The 26,995-nt window shown below is 41.3% G+C and overlaps 1 protein-coding gene across 3 annotated transcripts; it reads right to left on the reverse strand.

Annotated features, from left to right (window-relative positions):
• Window positions 1-5,570: 5,570 nt before the first annotated feature.
• On the reverse strand, window positions 5,571-24,275 carry LOC116585893 (immunity-related GTPase family M protein 1-like). Of its 3 annotated transcripts, XM_032335245.1 has the most exons (6): window positions 23,400-24,275; window positions 17,759-17,918; window positions 13,316-13,461; window positions 12,421-12,489; window positions 9,971-10,199; window positions 5,573-7,362 (listed from the first exon to the last, which is right to left on the reverse strand). In XM_032335245.1, the coding sequence occupies exons 5-6, from the start codon at window positions 9,995-9,997 to the stop codon at window positions 6,151-6,153; spliced, it is 1,239 nt and encodes a 412-aa protein (XP_032191136.1). In that variant the 5' UTR covers window positions 9,998-10,199; window positions 12,421-12,489; window positions 13,316-13,461; window positions 17,759-17,918; window positions 23,400-24,275; the 3' UTR covers window positions 5,573-6,150. The 3 variants fall into 3 exon arrangements, with proteins under 3 accessions (XP_032191137.1, XP_032191136.1, XP_032191135.1); XM_032335244.1 differs by lacking the exons at window positions 17,759-17,918; window positions 23,400-24,275 and adding an exon at window positions 13,576-13,664; XM_032335246.1 differs by lacking the exons at window positions 9,971-10,199; window positions 17,759-17,918; window positions 23,400-24,275 and adding an exon at window positions 13,576-13,664 and having other exon boundaries at window positions 5,571-7,362.
• Window positions 24,276-26,995: the final 2,720 nt, after the last annotated feature.

The following is a 26,995-nucleotide window of genomic DNA, read 5'->3' on the forward strand; positions in this document are numbered from 1 at the left end:
GGTAAAGGATCTGTACTCAAGGAACTACAGAACACTCATGAAAGAAATTGAAGAAGACACAAAAAGATGGAAGACCATTCCATGCTCTTGGATAGGAAGAATAAATATTGTTAAAATGTCTATACTGCCTAGAGCAATCTGTACTTTTAATGCCATTCCGATCAAAATTCCTCCGGTATTCTTCAAAGAGCTGGAGCAAATAATCCAAAAATTTGTATGGAATCAGAAGAGAGCCCGAATTGCTAAGGAAACATTGAAAAACAAAAATAAAACTGGGGGCATCACGTTACCTGATTTCAAGCTTTACTACAAAGCTGTGATCACCAAAACAGCATGGTAGTGGCATAAAAACAGACACATAGACCAGTGGAACAGAGTAGAGAACCCAGATATGGACCCTCTACTCTAAGGGCAAATAATCTTTGACAAAGCAGGAAAAAATATACAGTGGAAAGAAGACAGTCTCTTCGATACATGGTGCTAAGAAAACTGGACAGCTATATGTAGAAGAATGAAACTCGACCATTCTTTTACACCATACACAAAGATAAACTCAAAATGGATAAAAGTCCTCAACGTGAGACAGGAATCCATCAGAATCCTAGAGGGGAACATAGGCGGTAATCTCTTCGATATAAGCCACAACAACTTCTTTCATGATATGTCTCCAAAGGCAAAGGAAACAAGAGTGAAAATGAACTTTTGGGACTTCATCAAAATCAAAAGCTTCTGCACAGGGTGCCTGGGTGGCTTAGTGGGTTAAAGCCTCTGCCTTCTGCTCAGGTCATGATCCCAGGGTCCTGAGATCGAGGCTTGCATCGGGCTCTCTGCTCAATGGGGAGCCTGCTTCCCTTCATCTCTCTCTGTCTGCCTCTCTGCCTACTTTTATCTCTGTCTGTCAAATAAAAAATAAATAATGTTTTTAAAAAAAAAGCTTCTGCACAACAAAGGAAACAGTCAAAAAAACAAAGAGGCAACCCACAGAATGGGAGAAGATATTTGCAAATGACATTACAGACAAAAGGTTGATATCCAGGATCTATAATGAACTCCTCAAACTCAACACAAACAAAACAGAAAATCATATCAAAAAATGGGTAGAAGATATGAACAGAGACTTCTCCAATGAAGACATACAAATGGCTATCAGGCACATAAAAAAATGTTCATCATCACTAGCCATCAGGGAGATTCAAGTTAAAACCACATTGAGATATCACCTTACACCAGTTAGAATGGCCAAAATTAACAAGACAGGAAACAACATGTGTTGGAAGGAATGTGTAGAAAGGGGAACCCTCTTACACTGTTGGTGGGAATGCAAGTTGGTGCAGCCTCTTTGGAGAACAATGTGGAGATTCCTCAAAAATTAAAAATAGAACTTCCCTATTACCCTGAAATTGCACTCCTGGGTATTTACCCCAAAGATACAGATGTAGTGAAAAGAAGGGCCATATGTACCCCAATGTTTATAGCTGCAATGGCCACAGTCACGAATCTGTGGAAAGAACCAAGACACCCTTCAAGGGACGAATGGATAAGGAAGATGTGGTCCATATACACTATGGAGTATTATGCCTCCATCAGAATGGATGAATACCCAACTTTTGTAGCAACATGGATGGGACTGGAAGAGATTATGCTGAGTTAAATAAGTCAAACAGAGAGAGACAATTATCATATAGTTTCACTTATTTGTAGAGCATAACAAATAGCATGGAGGACAAGGGGAGATGGAGAGGAGAAGGGAATTGGGGGAAATTGGAATGGGAGGTGAACCATGAGAGACTATGGACTCTGAAAAACAATCTGAGGGTTTTGAAGGGGGGGTGGGAGGTTGGGGAACCAGGTGTTGGATATTGGAGAGGGCATGGATTGCATGGAGCAGTGGGTGTGGTGAAAAACCATGAATACTGTTATGCTGAAAAAAATAAAAATACAAAAAAAAATTTAAAAAAGAGAGAGAGAGGCAGAGAGAGAGAAATAATCAAACAAGAAGGAGAACCGAACACAAAGTAAACTAGATCCTGGGTGTGTTTTGAACTGTTAGTTTGAGGAAATTATATCCCAAAATAAGAAAGAAAGAAAAACTTTTATATATATATAAAATAAAATTGAATACAATGAAAGGAAACTATATATATATACACACACACTTATACACATATATATATAATCTAAATATAAAAATTTTAAAAGACTCAAAAAGGGAATTGATAAAATAAAAAGTAGCTAAAAAGGAAAAAAATATAAAATTGAAAGACTATCGAATAAGAAAAAAAAAGATGAATGTTATATACTGTTTTACCCTAGAGTTTAAGTTCTGCAGTTCTGTATAATCGGTGAACTAGGTATTAGCCTTATGTTCCTCTGGTCTTCTGGGGCAGGGGCCTGTTGCACTGATTCTCAGGGGTCTTTCCTGGGTGAAATGTACCACCCACCCTTGCCAGTGTGCTGGGTTCAGTGCAAGCAGCTGTGGATTGCCTTAAATGGTGCTGTATTGCTCCCTGAAGGCTTTCAGCACCAATGGGGAGGATAAAAATGGTAGCACCCCAATCCCTAGCCCCAGAGCTGAAAGGTGACACCCCACTCACAGAAAAGCAGTCAATCACTCTTGTCTTCCTGGTTTCCATCTGAACTCTATGATCACCCATCCTGTGACAGAACATTTTTTATATCAGGCATGCAATCCTGTTTCAAGTCTCCAAACTTTATCAGATCCTGTGGTACAGACCCCCACCCCTCCTCAGGGGAGGAAAGGGCATCTCGCTGGGCTTCTGCCCTTGGCTTGGCCCCTGCTTGGAGAGTGGTCACCCAACCAAGCAGCAGTTTGTGGTTTATGGCAACACTGTGTAGAACGCCAGCTTCTAAACTCAACTGTTTGCATCAGACTTTCCTACTCTGATGTTTGGGAACTCTGTCATACTCAGGCACCCCCATTCTTTTTGTAGCCATGGGAATCCTGACACAATGCTGTCCCACCTGATATTCTGCCCTGCTTCACTACCTGAGCTTTCCAGGGAGGATGTCTCCCACCCACACAGACTTCAAAAGTTCTCATCTTGTATTTCCACTGCTTAAATACTTTCTGGTAGCATCCTTAAACCAGACTCTTCCCCAGCAGTTTATCTTCTGATATATATCTCTGGATTCATGTCTCTGTACCTCCTACTTTGCAAATGGCTGCTTTCCTATTTGTAGAATTTCAGCAATTCTTTTCTAAGATCTCCAGTTAATTTTGCAAGTGTTCAGAATGATGTGGTAACTATCAAGCTGAATTCCAGGAACAAGATGAAATTAGACTCCCCTATTCCTCTGCCATCTTAACTCCTCCTTTTTCTCCAAGAAAAGTTTTTTTTTTTTTTAAAGATTTTATTTATTTAGTCAGAGAGAGAGAGTGAGAGTGAGCACAGGCAGACAGAGTGGCAGGCAGAATCAGAGGGAGAAGCAGGCTCCCCGTGGAGCAAGGAGCCCGATATGGGACTCGATCCCAGGACGCCGGGATCATGACCTGAGCCGAAGGCAGCTACTTAACCAACTGAGCCACCCAGGCGTCCCAGAAAAGTTTTCTTAAATGAGATGATATTGGTATAAAGATACCAAGATGGCAGCTGTATAACACAGACTGACCAATGTGATACTTTGACATGAAAGTGAAAAGCTTCTCTTCGTGAAAACAAATGCAAAAAGAATGTTTATAAATCTCCACAAATCTGGAGATTTTTGTATAAAGGTAGTCAACTAATAATCAATAGAAGGAAAGTATTTTAAAAATTCCAGAATTCACTAAGCAAAATTGAAACAATCCAGCATGGAGGAGGGCAAAAGGCATGTACAGAATATTCAAAGAAAAAGAAACATGTATAGAGAAAAATACAGAAATTACCACAATTAGTGAGACAAATTCATCTCTGTGCATTATGATATGACATTGTTCATTAGTTTGCTGCAAATTTTGAAAAGTTGGACAAACTCAGGTATTGGTGAGAATGTACATTGATAGACTCTCTGAAACATGGCTGCTGGGACTGCAAATCAATACACCCTTTTTGTAGAAAACAGTATGGCTCAATCATAAAACTGCACATTCATGGGCCTCAGGATTCAGCATTTCTACTCCTAACACTATACTTAAGAGTCACTCTGCAAATATGTGCAGAAGGCATGGACATGTGCTCCTAGCAGCAGTCTTCATAATTGTGGGAAAAGAGAGGACAGGCATTGACAGTGAACAGATAATTAAGTTTACGTACACAGTGTGGAAAGGACTGAACCACAGATATATGGAGATTAATTAATCTTTTGGTATAATGTTGACATTCCAGATTCATTTATGTAATCTTCTGAATGCTGAGTGTTGATGGAAGTGCTCCAGGTCACTAGTCCCTGCTGGCATTTCTGAAACCCAGGGATGAAGAGTTCCTACAATTTTCCTTGGAGACAACCAGGTGGCCATTCAAGGAATTTGAATGGAATTGGCATTGGGCTTTTTACTGGCAACCTGGCATGCTAGAAGGAGATAGATCTTCATAGTTCTAAGAAAATATGATGTTGTGTCCAGAATCTTCTACTCAGTTACACTATTGAAAGTGATCACAAAACAATGGCATTAATTTGAAATGCAAAGACTAGAAAGTTTACCACACAGAGTACTTTTTTCTCACTTTGAGAATGGATGCAAAGTAAATGAACAGGGAACACGGAATCCAGAAGCACCAGTGCCACTAAGTGAATGGATGGATATGAGCAAGGCCTGTGCTCCAGGTTGGGAGAGCAAGTAGTCCAAGTGAGAGCAGGAATTAGAGGTGTTTCACAGAAAACCTTCAGGGAGAACCCTAGCATGCTCTTCCTCAGGGGAGTGCTCACATTCTACTGTCATTTACTCTCCCTCCAGCTACTGAGCATGGCTGTATGTAGCTATCTTGCTCTTTCTTTTCTTCTTTTTTTTTTTCTTCTGTTTTTTTCTTGTTAAATATCGATCCCCAAACTGGATAACTCTGTGTGGCCTGAGGCTGGATGAAATGACCTGAAAATGTTGGCAGAGGCTGGTCCTTTGGTAGGTAGCAAGGAAGGACATGTCCAGGGCCCAAGGAGGAAAGAGCTGTGATTGGAGAAGGTGCAGCTTCTTCATGCTGGGTACATGCAGGAGTGACTCTCACAGAGAGAGGAGGTCACTCACAACTGGCTATTTTGTAAGGAGCTTCTTGATGATATTATCTGGTATCTGTTATTGTGGATCAAATTTGTGGAACAAATTATCCACAACTTAGTGGCTTAAAACAAGTGTTTATGTGCTTATAGTTTCTGAGGGCCATAATTCAGGAACAGTTTTAATTGTGTGGTTCTGGATAAGGGTCTCTCCTGAGATGGCAGTCAAGCTATCAGCTGGGCTGCACCTCCTGAAGTCTTGCTGGGATTGAAGGATTTACTCTCAAGGTGACACATTTACATGATCAGCAGTTAATGCAGGCTGCCTCTGCTATCCTCCACATGGCCTCTGATTCCTCAGGACCTCTCCAAAATTCTTATGGTAATGAGGCCAAGAGAGGAAAGAGGAGAGGAAGGTGGAGAGAGAGAGAGGAAAACAGAGCTGGAACAGGAGCAAGGCAGCGCCAGTGAACAGAGTGTTTATAAGACAGAGATGCACTTTTCATAACAAAGTTCTGGAATTTTTGGACATTCATTTATTGCTGCCATATTCTATTAGTCACTCCAGGGAAAGGGTTTAAACACAGACATGAAAATAGGAGGAAATGTTAGAGGTCATTTTAAAGTGTCTACCACTGACATATAGGGAGGTCAAGATTGTGTGAGATTACAGAGTGTGAGATGAGAAGTGAAAGAACATGGACATCAGAGAAATGATGCTAAGGTTAAGTGAGAAATGGATGTCAGAATGACTCTATGTCACATTGAGCAGATATTTTCTTCCACCTCTCATTTAATAAAAGACAAAAGTACAACATATTTGGGAATTTCCTGACATGAGTTCAAAATGAGCAAGTCATCTCATATACCTCAAGGAACTTACAATCAATGAAAGTGAAAGTAACTGAGCTTGACTGAGAATTCAGAAAGGAGACAGTGTGACAATAGGACCCCAGATGTCCTGACTTCCCTTCAGAAGGAGGTTGCTGAGACATCACTTCTTCAGATGATGGAGTCTGTCAGGATTTTCTTCAGGATGTCCTTGGTGTCATTGGCAACTATTTCAAGGAGGCATCTGTGTTTCCACTCTCTAAGGGAGTTGAAAACAAAGACACCTAACAGTGGGATACATCTCAGAATTAAACATAGGCAAGAGACTACATTACAATTCATGCAAGAAAATAGCCAGTCCCCTCTTAGGACAGTATTTAGATCTTGAGACCTCATAAGGGCCCTGTACTCCTCTATGGACTTCCCCATACTCTGAGCCAGCTGCTGGAGGGATTCATCATCTATACCAAAGAGCAAGTGGTAGGCCATCAGACTGTGCTCCAGATCATCTGCATTCCAGATACCAAGGGTGTCAAAAGACTTTGAGGCTATTTTCTTCCTGCAAGTGATCACTTTGTCATTAATGGCCTTCTTATAAGTGTGGGAGAGATTTTCTAGAGGACCATGGTACCTGGTGTCAGAAATGTCCCTGTGCAAGGTGCTCCTAAGCTTAGGGAAGTCATGCAATAAGGGGTCAAAGCTAGAGACCAGGAATATGTTGGGTTTACACACTCCCTCTTTTTGGAGATTTTCCTGGATATTCTCCTGAATATTCTTCATGAGTCGTTCCTTCAAGTGGGCACTTGTGTTGATGTCCCTGTCCAGCTTGGTCCAGACGATATAGAACTTCTTTCCCAGGACCTGGATGACTTTTGCAAGCTTCACGAGATTCATGCTGAACTGTTCTGATGCAATGATGATGACAAGGTCATACAGACTAAACTGTATCTCCTGCAGATAGTTCCCCAGGCATTGGGTATCTGCCCCTATTCCGGGTAGGTCCCACCACACCACATTGGGAAAGTGGGAGGAAAAGTAACGAGTGGGAGTCTGGGTGGTCCTCACCACCCCAGTGGGAGCTGAGTCCTCCTCCTCCTGCCCAATTCCCCGCAGTGCATTAATGAAGGAGGACATGCCATTGCCAGAGTTCCCAGTCACTGCAATGTTCACTGGGGCACTGGATGCTGTCTTCAGGGTCTCCTTGACCACAGAGGCTACCTCCAGCAACTTCCCTCCTCCCAAGGCCTTTTCCACATTTATGGCAACCTCCTTAGGTAGGACATTCCAGCCCATATTGTATGGCTTATCAGAGGTGGAGGATGCAAGTAATGGGGTGTGAAGAGAGTGGGTGGGCTGTATCACATCACTGAGCAATGGAGTGACCTGCAGAAATAGGAAAAACAGGGGAGTGAAGAGAGCCTGGCACATAGGATGGCAGAGGATTCATCATATTTGATAACCCAAACTGAGGGCATCAGATCCACACCCAACTCCCTGCAAAGGTACTTAGGTGACAAACAGCAAGCCTCTGGAAAAATATTTGTTAGTTTGTCAAAAATTTAAACATATTCAACCATAGAAAATGAGGAAATCCTACCATTTGTAACATGTATGGACACTGAGGGCATTATGCTAAGTAACATAAATCAGACAGACAAATACTCCATGTTCTAACCAATGTGTGAAATCTAAAATTCAAATAAAATAATTCGTAGAAAAAGAGAACACACTTGTGGATTCAATTTATCACATGGTGAGAAGGTGGAATTGAAGGAAGTGTTCAAATGGTATAAGATTTCAGTTATAAGATAAGTAAGTCTAGGGATATAGTGTACAACCTGATGACTACAGATAACACGACTGTATGATTTATAGGAAAGTTGTCAAGGGACTGTATCCTGAGTTCTCATCACATGGAGAACTTTTTCTCCTTTTTCTTCTTTCTTTTCCTTTGATTGAGATGATGGATGTTAGCTGAACCTACTGAGGTAATTACTTCACAACATATATAAATCATGCTATGTGCCTTAAATTCATACAGTGATATATGCCTATTCTTTTCCAATAAAACTAATAAAATGATTTAAACAGAGTCACCAAATGACCGAGCAGTTCCATTCCTAGGTAGATACCTAAAAGGAATGAAAATGTACATATAGGTAAAACCTGCATGCAAATGTTCACAGCGACATTATTACAATAACCTCTCAGGGGGGATTCACACAGTTGTCCACCCACTGTTCAACGGATAAAGAAATGTGGTCTATCCATACAAAATATCACTATTGGGCAAGAAAAAAATGAAGTACTAATGAACCCCAAAATATTATGCTAAGTGAATGCGGACAGCCCATCGGACAATATATTCTGTGATCCTATTCATATGAAATGTCTGGAAAAGGCAAATCCTTAGGCACAGAAAATATATTGAGGGTTTCCTAGATTGGAAGGGCAAATGGTAGGAGGGAAAAGAGAGGTAGTCAAGAGGTACAGGATATCTTTTGGATAATGAACACGTTATAAATCTGATTATGATGGGTGTACAACTTTGTGAATATATTCAAATCTACTGAAAACTTTAAAGAGATGAATACAGAATGTGTAAATTATATCCCAATGAAGTTGTTGAAAAGAAAAGCAGGAAGGGTGCTCACTGAGGAGATGTGCACATGTTAGAGGCTCAGAGGAGACCACTGATGAATGCTCTATAGCTGTGCTACTAGTAGTCAGCTTCTCCACAGGTTATGGATGGAGGGGTTTGAGCAGAAGGATATTGTGAGGGTTGCTCAGTCAGGACCAGGCATATAGGGGTACTCCTCCACCCAAATTGAGTGAGCAGGATGTCCCACCGGGGATGTCCCCAGGCAGAAGCAAACTTGTGCAAACTCTCCATACTGTTCAATCCCAAGGGCCGACACATCCTCAATACATATGTCTTCAAGGTCAAGAGCAATTTAATTGTCTTAGCAGCAGTGAAAAGTGCGTTTTCCCCCATTTTTCATATCTTTCACCACTAACTGCATACCTAAAAAAATCCCTGTCTCTCACCCATTGCAACATTTAAGTTACACAAGCTTTCCAAATAATATCCTACTGATTTTTAAGTCAGTACTTATGTTTGTACTTGATTGTTTATCTTTGCTGTGATTATTGCTATAACTATTTAAGCTCTCCCATGAGCTTTCTCTTGTAAGCTGAACCCTGCAGTAAGATTGCAAGCATTTGGGGTGCCTGGGTGGCTCAGTGGGTTAAAGCCTCTTCCTTCGGCTCAGGTCATGATCCCAGGGTCCTGGGATGGAGCCCACATCCCACTCTCTGCTCATCAGGGGGCCTGCTTCCTCCTCTCTCTGCCTGACTCTCTGCCTACTTGTGATCTCTGTCAAATAAATAAAATCTTCACAAAAAAAAAAAAAGATTGCAAGCATTTCATATGGCAGAATTGGGAAGGAGAACTGGCTGGAATTACCCACTGGACTCTCCTGGGGGCTACACACACAGTGCTGGTTGGTGGGCTTTCACAATCCCACAAGTTATGGCTGCTTGCTGTGGTAATTTCCCTTAAGACATCTACTATCTCTGTGTGCACAAATGCAAATTTTAAAACACTTTCTAACTCAAGACTGACTATTTGCTGAGGAGTTTTCTTGTACAGCCTCATTAAGGGACTCTCCTGATGCTCTTGGAGATAAGACCTCACATCCACTCATGTTTCTGCTGAAAAAGACTGCAGTCCTGTCTGTAGGACAAATTTCATTTTGAGCTGTAGGAGCTATGGTGCACTTGTTACCCACCACACTGGCTTTCCTCTCCAATGGTGTGTCCCCCTTGCATGATTGCCCTCCAGAGTTCTCTGGATGCTTTCTTCCAATGAGGAAATTGCCAAGAGCCCTGACTGAGTTTTCAGACAGGCTTGGCCCATGGTAATGTGAATGTTTTCACATTGAAAACTGAGCCCCAATGTTCTGTCTTGTGCAGCAGGATAGCTACCCACCTCACAGGACTTCAGGGAGGGCTTCATGCTTAGATCCAAGTGAAAGCCTGGGGAGGCCTGCCAGCAACTGCTTGGTAGATTCTCTCTCGTCTTAGGGCCTCTGAGGAAGGCTTTTCTCTGGTTCTTCTTATTCCCTCCACCTCTTACTGCAGTGTATGAAGATTTTGTCTGTGAGTCTGTGTGGGCAGGATGTTCTGCATGCCTTTTCTTGATTAATCTTCTCTGAGCTCTATTAAACAAGTGATAGTATTATTCCTGGTCACAGATCAAGAAACAGTGTCTCACAGATGAGAAACAAGCCTCAAATTGAATAGCAATGACTCAGGATGCAAGATATAAATTCACAGTGTCTTTCTGTTTCTGTCTGGACAGGAGAGGAGGACCATCCTAGTAAATGCTGAATCTCCAGCCCCAGGGGCTAAGGGTTGGCTGGATTCTGAGATGCTTCTCCCAGGGATGTGGGTCCAATTATTGCTGTCAATTACCATCTACCTCTCCCTGGATGAACCCTTACTAATTTGGGGGAGAGAATGGAACTCAGTTCTCTCTCAACTCCCTTCCTCACTCCACATTAAACTCACTGATTCCAAGTGTGAAGAGAAATCCAAAAATGTGTCCCCACTTTTCGGAAAATGTTGCAGTGAACCCAACCCCCATTGGGAGTTAGAGATGCCCAGTGAAATGATCAGGAGATGCTGGGAGTTCAGAGGGAGGGAAGCTGATGGATTATGATGTGATCATAATCCCATCTGCTTGGGAACTAGAATCTCCTGAGGCCTATGCCCACAAAGTTCTCAGGGTCCTCCATCAGGAGAGTTGCAATAGGTCAGCAAAAATGGTGCCTCTTCCTGCAGGGAGTGGAGGTGCCCTGAGCTCGGTGAGGGAGTGAATGACATGGTGGACAGGCATGCATGGCTAAAGCTGGCTAGAAGTCAGAAAGATGGAGCTCTGGGCTGGTTCAGGCTGAAAGAACATTCTGGAATAAGAAAAGTATCCCTTGCCCTTGTACTCAAAGCCTTCTTTAAGACCTCTATTATCCAGAATAGCCTCCATTCTTGTTTATGGGGTACATAAAAGTCCCTGGAGGCCTCAACTGCCATTATGACTCCAGGGAGAGAATCTCTTGGGTGAGTTCCAGGCTCACTGACTTGGTTGTGTGAAGGGCTTTCTGCTGTCCCTCAGCATGCTATATATTCTGCTTGCCTGTAAATTTGCCCTAGTATGGGATGGAAAAGACTGGATATCCTTATCAGTGTTCCTGTGGTGCCCAAGCAGGCCAGAACATAGGACCTGGGCTACAACCCTTGATTTCTTTTCCTGGTTTGTCTAAATCCCATCACAACTTCCATATGTGCCCACCTCAATTTGACTTCCCAACTGTTAGGTCAATCAAAAAAACCCCTGTGTCTTCAAAAGTTCAAAGTCCCAAAAAGCCTCCTTTCATCCCACATTAGATGATTAGCATCATAAAAATACACATGCAAGTCTTTGCACTTACAGTAAATAATTCCCTAGATTCTAGTACCCTTAGTCCCCAGCAGGTATGGGACATACTTTTGTTAGATGAATGAAACACAATATACCATTGTATATCTTCTACTTATTGGTTGATGGATAATTTAACTTTGCTTCCTAAATCTGTCATCTGAAATGTTGAAGCCAGTTCTGCCACAGCCCTTCGGAAAGCAATTAGGGGCTGGGGCAGAGTATGACCATCCCCCCACCATAAGGTGGGTGTGGAAGGGGAGCACAAACTTATATTTTTCCAGACCATTTCTATGACTATGTCTGACTATGGACTTTTCACATGTCTTCTCAGCTGAGCCCCTGTGCTGGACCCTATTGAAGGGGGGTGATCGAGGTTATGAAGCACCAGCCACAGCTCTCCTATTACCCACTACCTGCTCATTTGATCTCTGCCCTGCACCTGGTCCTAGAAAACCCCACACATGGGACATTCTCGGGATCCTTTTAGGCATGTGTCCATGTGTCACTACCATTGCAGGATGACACAAGGGTAACTCCAACAAGCTGTAAGTTATTCCAGGAGTGGTCAGTGCATATGTGTCTGCAGGACCCTGAGGCTCAGATTACTGACCCAGAAGCCATTATAGACAAGTCCAGATGCAAGTGCCTTCCTTCTTGTAGATCCTACTCATGCTAAACCTCTGATATTCCCTTTCTAAAGAGAGTTTGAGGGTCTCTGAGTAAAGAGACATAGGCCTTTATGGAAGTAGCCCAGGTAGCAGATTTAACTAGAGAGGGCAGCTGTGCTTGCAAAAGAATCAGACCCTAGGAGAAGATCTTTTAGCCTTCTGAATGAGATCAGCAGTGATAGATTCATTTCACATTAGAACCAAGTACACACTCAACACACATGCATGCACACATATGCATAGACCTGAAGAAAGAGTTTACCAAGAGTCTGTCTACTCTTTATTTTAACTTACTGGATTCTATTGCATTGGGTAAATTTTATTTTGAACTCTTGTTATAATGCATCAGATAGATTTCATGACCTAAGAAGCAGAAAGGAAAACACTCATTAGTGGACTTCCAACGTAGGGTCCTATATAGTTTGTACCATGCCCAATGATCCCAATGATCACCAAACTAGAAATCTAAGGCATCAAGGCCATTTGTAGTTTGAACCCAACATGGGACAAGCCCATATTTCCCCCATTTTATCATCATAGGGAAAGGGTGAGGGAAAAATATCAACATATTGATTTATTCTAGGAAAGTATAATAAACATCTGCATCATCAGTGGGTATGAAGCACAAAAGGACCTGGTCTGGGAAGAGTATTTCAAGAGTCCACCTCACTGAGGTGAAGGATGGAGTTGGTGTCCACCAAGGGGGATAGTTTTTCCAATGCCAGATACACATGTGCACTGTTATTCATTGTCTAAGGTCTTAACAGACCCTTTGTCCCTGAAACCCCACCCCCACTCCCTAATTCACAGGAGGTCAAGGCCGTGTTCCAGTTAGACTCTCCCGACTCCAGGCTACCCCCCTGAAATTGTCATTGTCTTAAATACTACTTAGACCCTAAGAGAATATGAATGACAAATCTTCCTGTCCTTTTCCAACCCCAGTGCTGTGAACATGGAGGTGATAACCCCATTACCTCCACACTGGAGGGCTGGATAGGTTTGCAGCAGCCAAAGAGTTAGGGTGCTGTTTTGTCCCTGAAGAATATTCAGAGAGGGTCCCAATGGTGACTACTCACTGAAATGGGTAATCTAAGCCCCAAGCTCTTCTTCTCTGGTGTCAGACTCTATCTTTCATGTCACAGTAGGAGGGTTACTAGCCAAGTTGGGTTGTAGGAGCCCTTTCACTTACCTGCTCCGGGAAGCATTGTGTGACTACTATCAAGAAGGTATCAGTGGTCTTCCTGGAAGTTACCCCTCCCTGGGGAAGAGTCCAGCCCTGAAGAAGAGACCATTCCCTCTGAGACCATGCAAAACGTGTTCAATGCCCAGGATTCTCTGTAAGGAAAGAAGAGAACTGTGTTGGGTTGGGGTGTCCTAGGAAGAGCCTAGAGAGGAAAGAAAAGGAGTTAGGAAGGTGAAAGTGTAGGGCTTTCTGTTCCGGTGCCTAACCTGCTCAGAGCAGTGTAATTTCTGGATCATGGTTGTGGCAAGATCTTAGCCCAAATGCAGGGAAACCAGGGATGGTTGCTTTCAATTTCGATTCCTGGAAATCACACCAGTTCTCAAAAAGGGGTAGAACCAGTTTCACATTCTCCATTCTGGAGTGTAGGACTCCTACAGCATTAACCTGAAGCATGTCAGGATTATTTGAGCACCTTCAGCAGGGAAACCCAAGGAAGGGTACGGGTGCTCTGTGACCAGCCCCACAAGATCACTGTCTATATTCTCCTCTAGGATTTTGATGGATTCCTGTCTCACACTGAGGTCTTTCATCCATTTTGAATTTATCTTTGTGTATGGTATAAGAGAATGGTCACGTTTCATTCTTCTACATGAATTGAAGAGACTGTCTTTTTTCCATTGGGTATTTTTTTCCTGATTTGTTAAAGATTCGTTGACCATAGAGCTGAACGTCCATTTCTGGGTTCTCTATTCTGTGCCACTGATCTATGTGTCTGATTCTATGCCAATACCAAGCTGTCTTGATCACAGTTTTGTAATATAGCTTGAAGTCAAGCAACGTGATATGCCCAGCTTTTAACATTCCCTTAGTGATTCGGGGTATTTTCTGGTTCCATACAAATTTTAGGATTAATCCAGCTCCTTGAAAAATGATGGCATTTTTTATATGGTATAGGGATGGCCTTGAAAGTGTAGATTGCTCTGGGCAGGACAGACATTTTAACAATGTTTATTTTTCCAATTCATGAGCATGGGATATTTTTCCATCTTTTCGTGTAAATTAAAGAAGACACAAAAATATTTTAGCCGTTCTGACAAATGGTAATACCTCATTGTAGTTTTGATTTGGATTTCCCCATCCATCCCTTCACTTTAGATCAGCAAGTGCCTTGAAGTCTAAAATGAGTCTCTTGGGGTGCCTAAGTGGTTCAGTCAGTTAACCAGCTACCTTTGGCTTGGGTCATGATCTTAGGGTCCTGAGATTGAGCCCCACATCAGGCTCTCTGCTCAGTGGGGACTCTGCTTCTCTCTCTCGCTGCTGCTCCCCCTGCTTGTGCTCTCTCACTTGTGCTCCCTTTCTCTCTCAAAGAAAGAAAGAAAATCTTTATAAAAATAATAGAATAAACTGAGACTCTTATAGGTGTCTAATACATTTTTTAATCTGTTCTGATACACAATGTCTTTTTTTTAATTTCTTTTCAGCATAACTGAATTCATTGTTTTTGCACCACACCCAGTGCTCCACGCAATACATGCCCTCCTTAATACCCGCCACCTGGCTCCCCCAACCTCCCACCCCCACCCCTTCAAAACCCTCAGATTGTTTTTCAGAGTCCATAGTCTCTCATGGGTCACCTCCCATTCCAATTTCCCTCAATCCCCATCTCCTCTCCATCTCCCTATGTCCTCCATGCTATTTGTTATGCTCCACAAATAAGTGAAACCATATGATAATTGATTCTCTCTGCTTGATTTATTTTTTTCAGCATAATCTCTTCCAGTCCTGTCCATGTTGATACAAAAGTTGGGTATTCATCATTTCTGATGGAGGCATAATACTCCATAGTGTATATGGACCACATCTTCCTTATCCATTCGTCCGTTGAAGGGCATCTTGGTTCTTTCCACAGTTTTGCAACCGTGGCCATTGCAGCTATAAACATTGGGGTACAGATGGCCCTTCTTTTCACTACCTCTGTATCTTTGGGGTAAATACTCAGTAGTGCAATTGCAAGGTCATAGGGAAGCTCTATTTTTAATTTCTTGAAGAATCTCCACACTGTTCTCCAAAGTGGCTGCACCAACTTGCATTCCCATCAACAGTGTAAGAGGGTTCACCTTTCTCCACGTTCTCTCCAACACACGTTGTTTCGTCTTGCTAATTTTGGCCATTCTAACTGGTGTAAGGTGGCATCTCAATGTGGTTTTCATTTGAATCTCCCTGATGGCTAGTGATGATAAACATTTTTTCATGTGTCTCATAGTCATTTGTATGTCTTCATTGGAGAAGTGTCTATTCATATCTTCTGCCCATTTTTTGATATGATTATCTGTTTTGTGTGTGTTGAGTTTGAAGAGTTCTTTATAGAACCTGGATATCAATCTTTTGTCTGTACTGTCATTTGCAAATATCTTCTCCCATTCCATGGGTTGCCTATTTGTTTTGTTAACTGTTTCCTTTGCTGTGCAGAAGCTTTTGATCTTGATGAAGTCCCAGAAGTTTATTTTGGCTTTTGTTTCCTTTGCCTTTGGAGACATCTCTTGAAAGAAGTTGCTGTGGCTGATATCGAAGAGGTTACTGCCTATGTTCTCCTCTAGGATTCTGATGGATTCCTGTCTCACATTGAGGTCTTTTATCCATTTCGAGTTTACTTTTATGTACAGTGTAAGAGAATGGTCGAGTTTCATTCTTCTACATATAGCTGTCCAATTTTCCCAGCACCATTTATTGAAGAGACTGTCTTTTTTCCACTGTATATTTTTTCCTGCTTTGTTGAAGATTATTTGACCATAGAGTTGAGGGTTGATATCTGGGCTCTCTACTATGTTCCGCTGGTATATGTGTCTGTTTTTATGCCAGTACCATGCTGTCTTGGTGATCACAGCTTTGTAGTAAAGCTTGAAATCAGGTAATGTGATGCCTCCAGTTTTATTTTGGTTTTTCAACATTTCCTTAGCGATTCAGGGTCTCTTCTGATTCCATACAAATTTTTGGATTATTTGCTCCAGCTCTTTGAAAAATACTGGTGGAATTTTGATCGGAATGACATTAAAAGTATAGATTGCTCTAGGCAGTATAGACATTTTAACAATGTTTATTCTTCCGATCCAAGTGCATGGAATGGTCTTCCATCTTTTTGTGTCTTCTTTAATTTCTTTCACGAGTGTTCTGTAGTTCTTCAAGTACAGATCGTTTACTTCTTTGGTTAGGTTTATTCCCAGGTATCTTATGGCTCTTGGTGCTATAGTAAATGGAATCGATTCTCTAATTTCCCTTTCTGTATTTTCATTGTTAGTGTAGAAGAAAGCCACTGATTTCTGTACATTGACTTTGTATTCTGCCACATTACTGAATAGCTGCATGAGTTCTAGTTGTTTAGGGGTTACCCAATGTCTTTTGATTAGAGTGTTATGTCCATTAACATTCAAAGTAATTATTGATAGATATACATTTAGTACCATTTTATAACTGTTTTGTCATTAGTTCTGGTGATTTTCTGTCCTTTCTTGCTTTTGTCAGTTTTGGTCTCTCCTTTGCACTCAAAACTCTTTGGTCTGAGGACACCTGAGTGACTCAGTCAGTTAAGTGTCCATCTCTTGATTTCAGCTCAGATCATGATCTTAGGGTCATGAGATTGAGCCCTGGCTGCACTCTGCACTAAACATTGAGCCTGCTTGAGATTTCTTCTCTCCCCACCACCCCTGCTCCTCCCCACCACTTGCATGTGTACACACTGTCTCTCTTTCAAAATAAAATGAATTTTTTTAAGAAAGAAAATTTTAAAAACACTTTGGTCTGGCCACATAGCATTGGGGTGGGAGGGGGTGTGCTTGTCTTCATGGGGTAGGGCCTCTGTACTGGGACCGAGGCTAGCTGATTGAGAAGGTCAGTCTCACCAGAGTGCAGCGGGGTAGGGCTTGGTGTAAGCAAGTTAGGCTGCCAATATCAGCCTTGTGGTGCTTCCAGCAGTTGGAGCTGAGGTGGGTGGGAGGGAAATGGTGCAAGGAAGGGGGAATTGTAAATTGCTTCAGGAGAGGCATCTGTGTGAACCCTTCAAGGTCATGCTCCAAGAAAAGTAAACAATCTCTCCCTTGTGTGCCCCAAGCATTCTCAAGATCCCTGTTTCCAAGCTGTCTGACCTGGGTTGTTTGCCTGCCTTCTTTCCAGAAGCAGCACAGCCAAGCCTTCTGTGCTAAAGCCAAGCCTGCTGTGCTGTTTAAAACTGCAGACTTTAAGCCAAGCTAGTTGCAAGAATTCATAATATATAGCCCCTCTTATTTTCCAAGTCAATGGCTGTGGGATAATATTCCCCCTATGTGGTCCTCTACTTCTCTCTCTCTCTCTCTCTCTCTCACACACACATGACTTCTCCACATCCATGCCCCCACCCTGCCATCTGCAACACCCAACATCCCTTTCTCCCCTAAACCATGACTCCACACTTCCTACCTTCTTCAGTGCGGCCTCTTCTCTCCCTTTAGTTGACCGTCTTCAGGTCAATTCCTGGGATATTCAGGATGACTTGATAGTTATCTCATTGGGTTCATGGGATGAGGGGAGCCTAGGGTCCTCCTGCTCATTGCATGCTTCCTCTCCCCAAGCAAGTATCCTTAATAAGAATACATGCAAATTTTTTCAACAAAATATTAGCAAACAAAATTCAACATCATATGAAAAGAATCATACATCAGGGTCAGTGGGATTTATTTTATTTGTGTCCCAAGGGATGCAAGCTTAATTTCACATGAGCAAATCAATGTATATAATATACCACATAAATGAAATAAAGGATAAAAATTAGATGGTCAACTCAGTTAAAGCAAAAAAAAAAAAGACAAAATTAAATGTCTTTTCATAAATAAATGTTCAGCAAATTGTGCATAATAAAAGCCATACAGGCAGGCCCCCCACTAACATCATACTCAAAAGTGAAAAGAAGAAATCTTTTCCTCTAAGATCAGGAAAAAGACAAGGATGCCTTGCCACACCATTCTATGCAAAATAGTCCTGGAAGTTCTGGTCATAACAATCAGGAAAAAAGATATAAAAGTCATCCACACCACAAAGGAAGAGGTAAACCCAAAGATTTCACCAAAAACTTGTTCAAAGTAATGAGCAAAGTTAACAACATTTCAAGATACAAAATGAGTATATAAAAATCTGTTGAATTTCTGTACACTAAAAATCAACTAGCTGAAAGACCAATTAAGAAAACAATTAGAATTATGCAGAATGAGGGAGGTCTGAGTGGTTGAGTCGGTTAAGCACTTGCCTGAAGCTCAGGCCATGATCACAGTGTCCTGGGATAGTCCTGCACTGGGCTTCTTGCTCAGCAAGGAGCCTGCTTCTCCCATTGCCTGCCATTCCCCCTGCTTGTACTCACTCTCTCTCTGGCAAATAAATAAATAAAATCTTAAAAAAAAAAAAAAGAATTACAACAGCATCAAAAAATAAAATAAAATTCCATCCATAGGGGAATGGATACAGAAGATGTGATTATATATATGTATATAGAAAACATACAGTTTATATGTATATGGAAAACATAAAATACCTATATATAAAGTAAATACTACTCAGCCATTAAAAAAGAATGAGATATTGCTGGGGACATCTGGGTGGCTCAGTTGGTTAAGCATCTGCCTTCAGCTGAGGTCCTTATCCCAGGGTCCTCGGATCAAGTCCTGCATCGGGCTCCTTGATCAGCCCGGAATTGCTTCTCCTTCTCCCACCACCCCCCCATTTGTGCGCTCGCTCGCTCTCTCTCTCTCTCTGACAAATAAATAAATTTAATTTAATTCAATTTAATTTAATTTAATTTAATTTAAATTTTAAAAAGAGTAAGACCTTGCCATTTGCAACAACAACATGAATAGAATAAAATGCTAAGTGAAATAAGTTAGAGTAAGACATATATACCGTATGACTTGACTCATACATTTAACTGTCCCTCAGAACAATGTATTACTTAAAATATAACCCATGGGAAATTCTGCTAGTTACCAAGCATGTTTTTTATTTTTTAAGATTTTATTTATTTATTTGACAGAAAGATCACAAGTAGGCAGAGAGGCAAGCAGAGAGAGAGGAGGAAGCAGGCTCTATTCTCTCCACTGAGCAGAGAGCCCGATGTGGGGCTAAATCCAAGACCCTGAGATCATGACCTGAGCCGAAGGCAGAGGCTTTAACCCACTGAGCCACCCAGGTGCCCCACCAAGCATGTTTAGTATAGCCTCAAGAAAAACACATACTGGCAACAGACCTCTGGGGGAGAGGACGATATACAGCCCTGAAGCCGAGCAGAATGCCCCCTGCTTCATTTTTCCCTTATCTCCCCTTTCCCCCCACCAAGAGCACCTGTGGCTAATTAGGTAAGTCCTTCGAATGTGCTTGCTCAACTATAAACTTTATAATGCTTGAGCAAACATATTTTGCCTTCCTTCTTGTTTATCTATAAGACATAAGACTAATGTTTAGCCTTCTTCCGCTCTTCTGTTAATTACTGTCTATATCTAATAAAAACGGAACTGAAAAGTTGTTCAGGGCAACGGTCATTTCTACCGTTGTCCCCTGCTCCCTTTCTCTTATAGCTGACTTGTTTGTGCCTCATCCTTCTCCCATGTGCCATCAGGAAGCAACAATACTTGGAATTTAAGAAACAAAAGAAACAAAAAGTAGAAAAAGAGAGATAGAGGGAGAGACCCTGAAACACAGAACAGAAACTGGTGGTTCCCAGAGGGGAGGAGATATCCCAGATATCTGATCTATATCTATTATATATATTATATATATATATATATATATATATAAAAACTTGTGGTTTAATATATCTATCTATATAATATATATATCTATCTATATACAACTTGTGGTTTAATCGTGATATGTGTTTATGTGCATACACATATATATTTAATAGTGATATATATACATATATATATGATGTAATATTATTCAGTTATGAAAAAAAATAAAATCTTTCTACTTGCAACAACATAGGTGTACCTTGCAGGCTTTAGCTAAATGAAATAATTCAGAGACTGACAAATACCATATGATACCATATGATCTCACTATTTGTGGAATCTAAAAAGCAAAACAAAACAAAAAACCCTAAAACAATGAGATCCTGGCTAAAGAGAACAGAAAATGTTCTCTGGGAGGTAAGCTTTCTGAGTTTTTGGATTTCCAATTAATGCCTTTATTTAGAGCTCACTTTCAATAAATAGTTTAACTGAGTATAGGATTCTGGATACAACATCATTTCATCTCAGATCTCTGAAGATCTATCTCCTTCCAGCATGCCATGTTGCCAGTAAAAAGCCCAGTGCCAATTTCATTTGCATTCCTTGGATGGTCACCTGGTTGACTCCATGGAAAATCATAGGAACTCTTCATCCCTGGGGACTATGTCAGAAATGTCACAAGGGAGTGATGACCTAGAGCACATCCATCAACACTCAGCATTCAGAAGGCTCCTTAAATGACAGCTGATGTGAAAAGGCATGGAGATGCACATTACCAAGTGGGAGAAACCAATCTGGAAAGGCCACATACTACACGATTCCAACTGTGTAACATTCTGGAAAAGGCAAAACTACAGATTCAGTAAAAAGATCAGTGGTTTCCAAGGGTTCAGGGGAGGGAGGGACAAGCCAGTGGAGCACAGAGTCCATTTAGAACAGTGAAACCACTCTGTGTGATGTGGTAATGGTGGGTTAATGGCAGATAAATTATACTTTTGTCAAATCCCATAGAATACACAGCACCAAGAGGGAACCCAATGTTAACTATGGACTATGGACGTGGAGGGAGAAAGATGGGGTCAGTTTGGGTTCATGAACTGTAGGATGGTGTGAGTTGTTAACAGTGGGGAGGCGGTACTTGTGTGAGGGCAGGGGATACATGGGAACCCTCTGTACCTTCTGCTTAATTTTGCTATTTACCCAAAACTACTCTAAAATACAGTCTACTGAAAAAGATGATGGCTGTTGACATTGTTCTTCAGCTTTGACATTGTCCTTTGGTACCTTTTCCAAGTGTAATATGTGTTCAGCCGTTAGCTTCAGTAGGATATATATGATATCTCATATGTACATATACACAGAATAAAGAAAGATATAAAGGAATGCCAGGGTGGCTCGTCAGGTGTCCAACTATTGGTTTCCGCTTAGGTCAAGATCTTTGGGCTCCCTGCTCAGCAGGGAGTCTTCTTAAAGATCCTTTCCCTCTTCCTTGCCCCTCCCCTGATTGCAGGCACTCTTTCTCGGTCTAAAATAAGTAAATAACTCCTTAAAAAAATATCATCATGCAACATTAAAAAAAAAAAAGATCTAAATATAAATACCTGTCATCTTCCAAAATTAAGAACAGGAATGTTTCTTATATAAGTGAATATTCCTACACAATTAATCCATATCCTGTCTCTCCATATCTCTTCTCAGACATACAGCACCTTCAAATTTTATCTTTTTTTGCTTCCTTCCATTTTTACCACTATATGTGGTTCCTCAGAAAATTATTTGTCCTTGGTGGGTGTCTTAGAAAAATATAATTATTTTGTGTGTCATCTTCTGCAAGCGGCTTTTCACTTACAATTGTTTCTATCACATGTGTTTTCCATTTTGCAAAGATAGAACATATTATCTATTTTCTGTCAGTGGGCACTTTGGATTGGGGTTTTTTACAGTTGTTTCTTTCTATTCAACACAGTTCTGCTACAAACATGTTACACATGTTTCTTGGACACCTGTGTAGAGCCTTCTCCAGAAATAGGAGAGGAATTGGTGGGTCATAATATTCGAATGCTTACACATTGCACAAAAGGAAGAGAATGCATTGCTTAACAAAGCAGCATTAAATTTCCCATCATTCAGTTATTTTCTGTAAGTAGGTATTTTCTGTATGGCTGTCACTGCTGGAGAGTTGAGAAGGACCTGCCTGCCCTTATACTCAAATGCAAATTACACTTAAAAGTTGGTGCCTGTAAACCACCATTCCTGTCTTCAGGAGGCTACATGGTATCAGACCACATCTGTCTCTGAAGCAGCTTCCTGCTTTAAGCTCTGCAGGATCTGCAGGCTCAAGCTTTAAGCTCTGCAGGATCTGCAGGCTCAAGCTTTAAGCTCTGCAGGATCTGCAGGCTCAAGCTCCTGGGTCTTCTCTGAATGATTTAAGTTAAATTCATTGTATTTCTAGATCACATCCAAATAAATTAAAATCATGAAACATTAATTACTAAACATACATGTCTCTAATTTTGGCTCCTTTATTACTGAGAAACTAAAGATAAATGTAAGTACTGTTGGTAAACCTTTTTGGTGTATTGTATGGGAAGATCATAGTATTTTAAAAAAGGATAGGTTTCTGGCGGTTCACAGACCTGTACCCCTGGGGATAAAAATATATGTTTATAAATAATAAAAAATTTTTTAAAAAAAGGATAGGTTTCTAGAAAAAGAATGTGTATTTATAAACTTCCCATCTCAAGAACAGAAGACTCGTCTAACACACAGATAACAAGTGCTTACTTGTTATCTAGTTATATATTTATATAACGTTACCTAGTTATAACTAGAAATTAAAGCTTCTAAGTGTTCAGACCTCTAATGTGTGTGGTAAAGCTACTAAAAATTAAAAAAGGAAACATCTCTGAAAGAAAGAAAACTAGGTTATGTGCTTTTGGTTAAAAAAATATATATGGACTGGAGAAACTTTTTTTTTTTTGAGGCAAAAGAAAGTTGTAGAAATACTATAAAAATGAACCTTTAGAAAGGAATTTATTCATGGTTGGGACTGACAAACATTACAATGAATATGTTCTCATAGAAAAGTAAACTGGTGTAAAATTAGAATTTGGATTCCTATATGTTGAAAGGACAAAGATTTGATGGTTATTTTAAACATCTGATCTACTTTTGGTAGTCGGTTGAGAATGTTACCCTTCCATTTTAAGTGATCTTCCTAGAAAACAAAGATCCCGTGTATTATGTTCCATTTCCATGGGTATATGTATTCTAGAAATTATGTGAAATTCCTGGGAATTTGATACATCCTAGTATAATGTTAATGCTTGTAATTATTCTCTTACCTTCTGAAATTGCAGTCATCAAAACTGAGGCTCCCACTAACAGGACTGAAACAGAGTACAAGGAAACTGCCTCCAGCTGACTTTCATATGCAAAGGCAGCCAACAAAAGAATCTATAAAGAACGTGACACATGTGGACAACGTCCATTCTGCCTCTCTGCAAAAATGTTTGCTCGTTGTGAGATTTTTGCCCATTCTAATGCCAGGGTAACATGGCAACCCTCTGCTTCCAAACCAGAGAAATATAACATGGGTAACCAATGGTTGTAAGTTGAATGAACAGTCAGGGATTTATGGAACACAAGACAGCGGCCGGATTCTTCCTGACTCACTAGCAAATACATTTTTTGTTGTTGTTGTTTTATTTCTTCACCCATTATAGTATATTTAAGATGACTCAAACTATCGATACATATTGGAGGGAAGACTTCTATAAAATTGTGGAAGTCTACCAGCAATGTCTGACTTGTCAGGCCCATTATCCTGGAAAAATTGTTTTTGCCCTCAGAGGACTCACATCACCTCCTTTGAGAGACATTTGAACACCCACAGCTGGTCTTCATTCAGCTGTCACCTAGCCTGAGTCATCAATGTGTTCTTCTTACTGTATGTGTGTTTTCCAGTTCAGTTGAAGTTTGCCCTGATGCAAAGCAGGTGCCCTCCCAGTGGGAAAGGAACTGTCAATGATTTCTTTCTTTTTCTCTTCCCCTCTTCCTTTAAAAACATTTCCCTTCCCACAGCTCAATAGAGCCCCTTTCTGTTTGCTAGATAAGATATTGCCTAATTCATGAATTATATAATAAAGCTAATGATCCTTTAAAATTAATTTATTTGAGGGGTACCTGGGTGGCTCAGTGGGTTAAAGCCTCTGCCTTTGGCTCAGGTCATGATCCCAGGGTCCTGGGATTGAACCCTACATGGAGCTCTCTGCTCAGCAAGGAGCCTGCTTCCCCACTGCTTGCCTCTCTGCATACTTGTGATCGCTGCCTGTCAAATAAATAAATAAAGTCTTTAAAAAATTATTTATTTGAATTGTGTCATTAATAGATAATACATGCATTGTCTCCCCCACAGAAAGGTAGTTAGGCATGAGATGGGGAGTAGGGGGTGTCTGATCAGGAAGCTCTTGGGGAAAAGCCCCATCCAATAATACCCCAGACACTCACATGATCCTTCTGCAGTTCACAGGAATCAAGTTTGTCCTCCAACCTCCCTCTGAAAATGTCCCAAATAGTTAAATGCTCTAACTGGCTCACAGCCATCCACCAGACCCCCTGCCCCTCAGCCTTTCAAGTCCATAGCACCCGAGATCATGCATCCAGTCTCTCCCAAGCTTAGACATACAAATCTGTGATTTCTTGCTTACCAGTTCCTGGAGGGAAAGAGACTCCTGGTGTCAGCGTTGAGCTCTGAATGTGTCCCTGGGCAGCTCAGGAGATGCTGAGCCTGGTGGATGGGCTCCCTGCAGCCCCCAGCAGGAGCTCTCCTCCGCTCAGACTGGCCTTGCACTGGAACAGGTCCTGTGTGCTGGTGTGGTCACTGCAGAAATTAAACAGCTGATGGTCATCTGAAATGTCTTCACTTTGTGTGAGGAGCTGGCAGGACTTAAATCATCTGTGACCTCTGCTCCACCCCCACAGGAACCTGCCCAATAGTAAGAAGCAGTCATCACATGGCAGAGCCCTGCATTTCCAGGAATAGAAAGTGAAATCAAAGTTGAAAGCTCCTTTTCCGAGAAACACAAACATTGTTGGGAAGAGAAACTGAAAGGCACCGTGGCCGTTGATATGATGTGCTTTGGCATTGTGAGTAAGAGGAAGACATGGGATACCAGTCAGCAGGCTTCTCAGTGACCCCAAAGGACACCCTAACCAGCCCCAGGTTCCTAGCCAGGCAGAATCTGAATCCACATTCAGAGAACACAGGACTGCTTCCTGGGAGAATGACACTCATGCCTCACCTGTTGGCCGTGGACAGCTCAAACTCTACAGGGAGTGAATCTAACGAAGAGTCTATCTAGCCTTGTCCCTGGTTCCTGGCACAGAGCTTCAGAATCCCTGGGAACAATTGTCAGTTTCTACTTTTATTTTACAGTGTCAAGACTAGACAGCCTGTTGGATTTCTACTTTCATGAAGTTAGTTATAACAGATCGACCTAAAACCTTGCCGTTTGAAAAAAATATATTTTTTTTGTATTTGAAAATATTATGTATCCTCTCTTTAGGGGTGTAAAATGCTCTCTTGTATCTCTTCCCAATTAACACTCTTTTTAATTTAAAAAAAATCCCTGAGGATTTCCTGACTGTTGGAAGCTGACTTTGTTTTGCTAATGAAGTTATTCCTGGTAGGATCCTTAATTGCTTCAGGTCAGTGGCTGGTCACCAGGAAACCCACCATGTGAACAGAGAGTGGAGGCTCAGGGCCAGCTGAACCTCTGGGAAGGAGAAGTGGGTAGACACTGAGTTCAATTAAATAGCCAGTTATTTAAGCAATCATGTCTTTGAAGTGAACATCAACAAAAACCCTAGACACTAAAGCTCATTCAGCTTCTTAGTTATGTTTGCATTGATGTTCTGGAAGGTTGCATGCTCTGGCTCCATGGACAGAGCATGGAAGCTGTGTACTCCCCACCAGAACCCACCCTATGTGCATCCTTTTAAATAAAACTGGATTTGTAAGTATAACACTTGCCTGACTCATGTGAATCATTCTGATCAATTAGCAAGTCTGAGGGGGTTACAAGACCCCTCTAATTTGTAGACAGTTGGAGATCCAGGTGACCTAAAGATCCCCCCACCCCCCAGTGCAGCTGGTGTCTGAAGTGAGAGTAGTCTTCTGAAGGACTGAGCCCTGAAACCTGGGGAGTCTTTGCTAACTCTGCATGGTTAGTGCAGGAATTAAAAGACAGTATACCCAGTTGGGGTGGAAACTGAGTAGGGAGTAACCTTGTGTCCTGGGGAGCCATAGTCTGGCTTTTGGTTTTTTTGTATAGTTTTGTTTTTCATTTATTTGTCGAAAAGACATCACCTATGTAGTTTATGAACCAAGAGCTATAAGATGTATACAAGGCACACAATGGCCATTCTTCAAGTTTCTGTACCAGAGGGGACCCTGTCATCTTTACAGGTCCCTTTAAGGAATATAGGAAGAAATATGCACATCTGTTTTCTCCTCTTGACAAAAATGGCAGCACTCCCTACACAATGTCCTGTACCCCAGGTTCTCCATTTGCTATTTGGTAATTGTCCTAGATGAGCACACTCAAGGCTCCACCTGTTAAAAATATTTTTATTAATGTCTTTTCAAACAAACATCTGGTAAGAAAAATAGCTGAAGAAATAAGACTTATGTGAACTATAGCTCAATGAAGCTGTCTTTCTAAAAAAGAAGGAGAAAAATATGGAATGAACCATCCGCCCAGTAAACTGTGGTGACCCCTGCAAACAGCAGTTCTCTCCTCTAACCTGGAGCTTATATTCCTCACACACCCACCAGCTTTTGATTACAGAATAATTAACATAAAACATTACACTAGTTTTAGGTGCACAACACTGATTTGACAACTCTATACATTACTCAAATCTCTCCACAGTAAGC

The sequence above is a fragment of the Mustela erminea genome, chromosome 3 (assembly GCF_009829155.1).
Source record: "Mustela erminea isolate mMusErm1 chromosome 3, mMusErm1.Pri, whole genome shotgun sequence".
In the NCBI taxonomy this organism is placed as follows: Eukaryota; Metazoa; Chordata; class Mammalia; order Carnivora; family Mustelidae; genus Mustela; species Mustela erminea.

What these genes read in the sequence shown, in the direction of transcription:
- LOC116585893 (XM_032335245.1), bottom strand. Translation starts at nt 9,997, where the DNA reads ATGAAGCCCTCCCTGAAGTCCTGTGAG. An exon ending in CCTCCCTGAAGTCCTGTGAG is followed by an intron (nt 7,363 to 9,970) that starts GTGGGTAGCTAT and finishes CTATTTCTGCAG; the next exon opens with GTCACTCCATTGCTCAGTGA.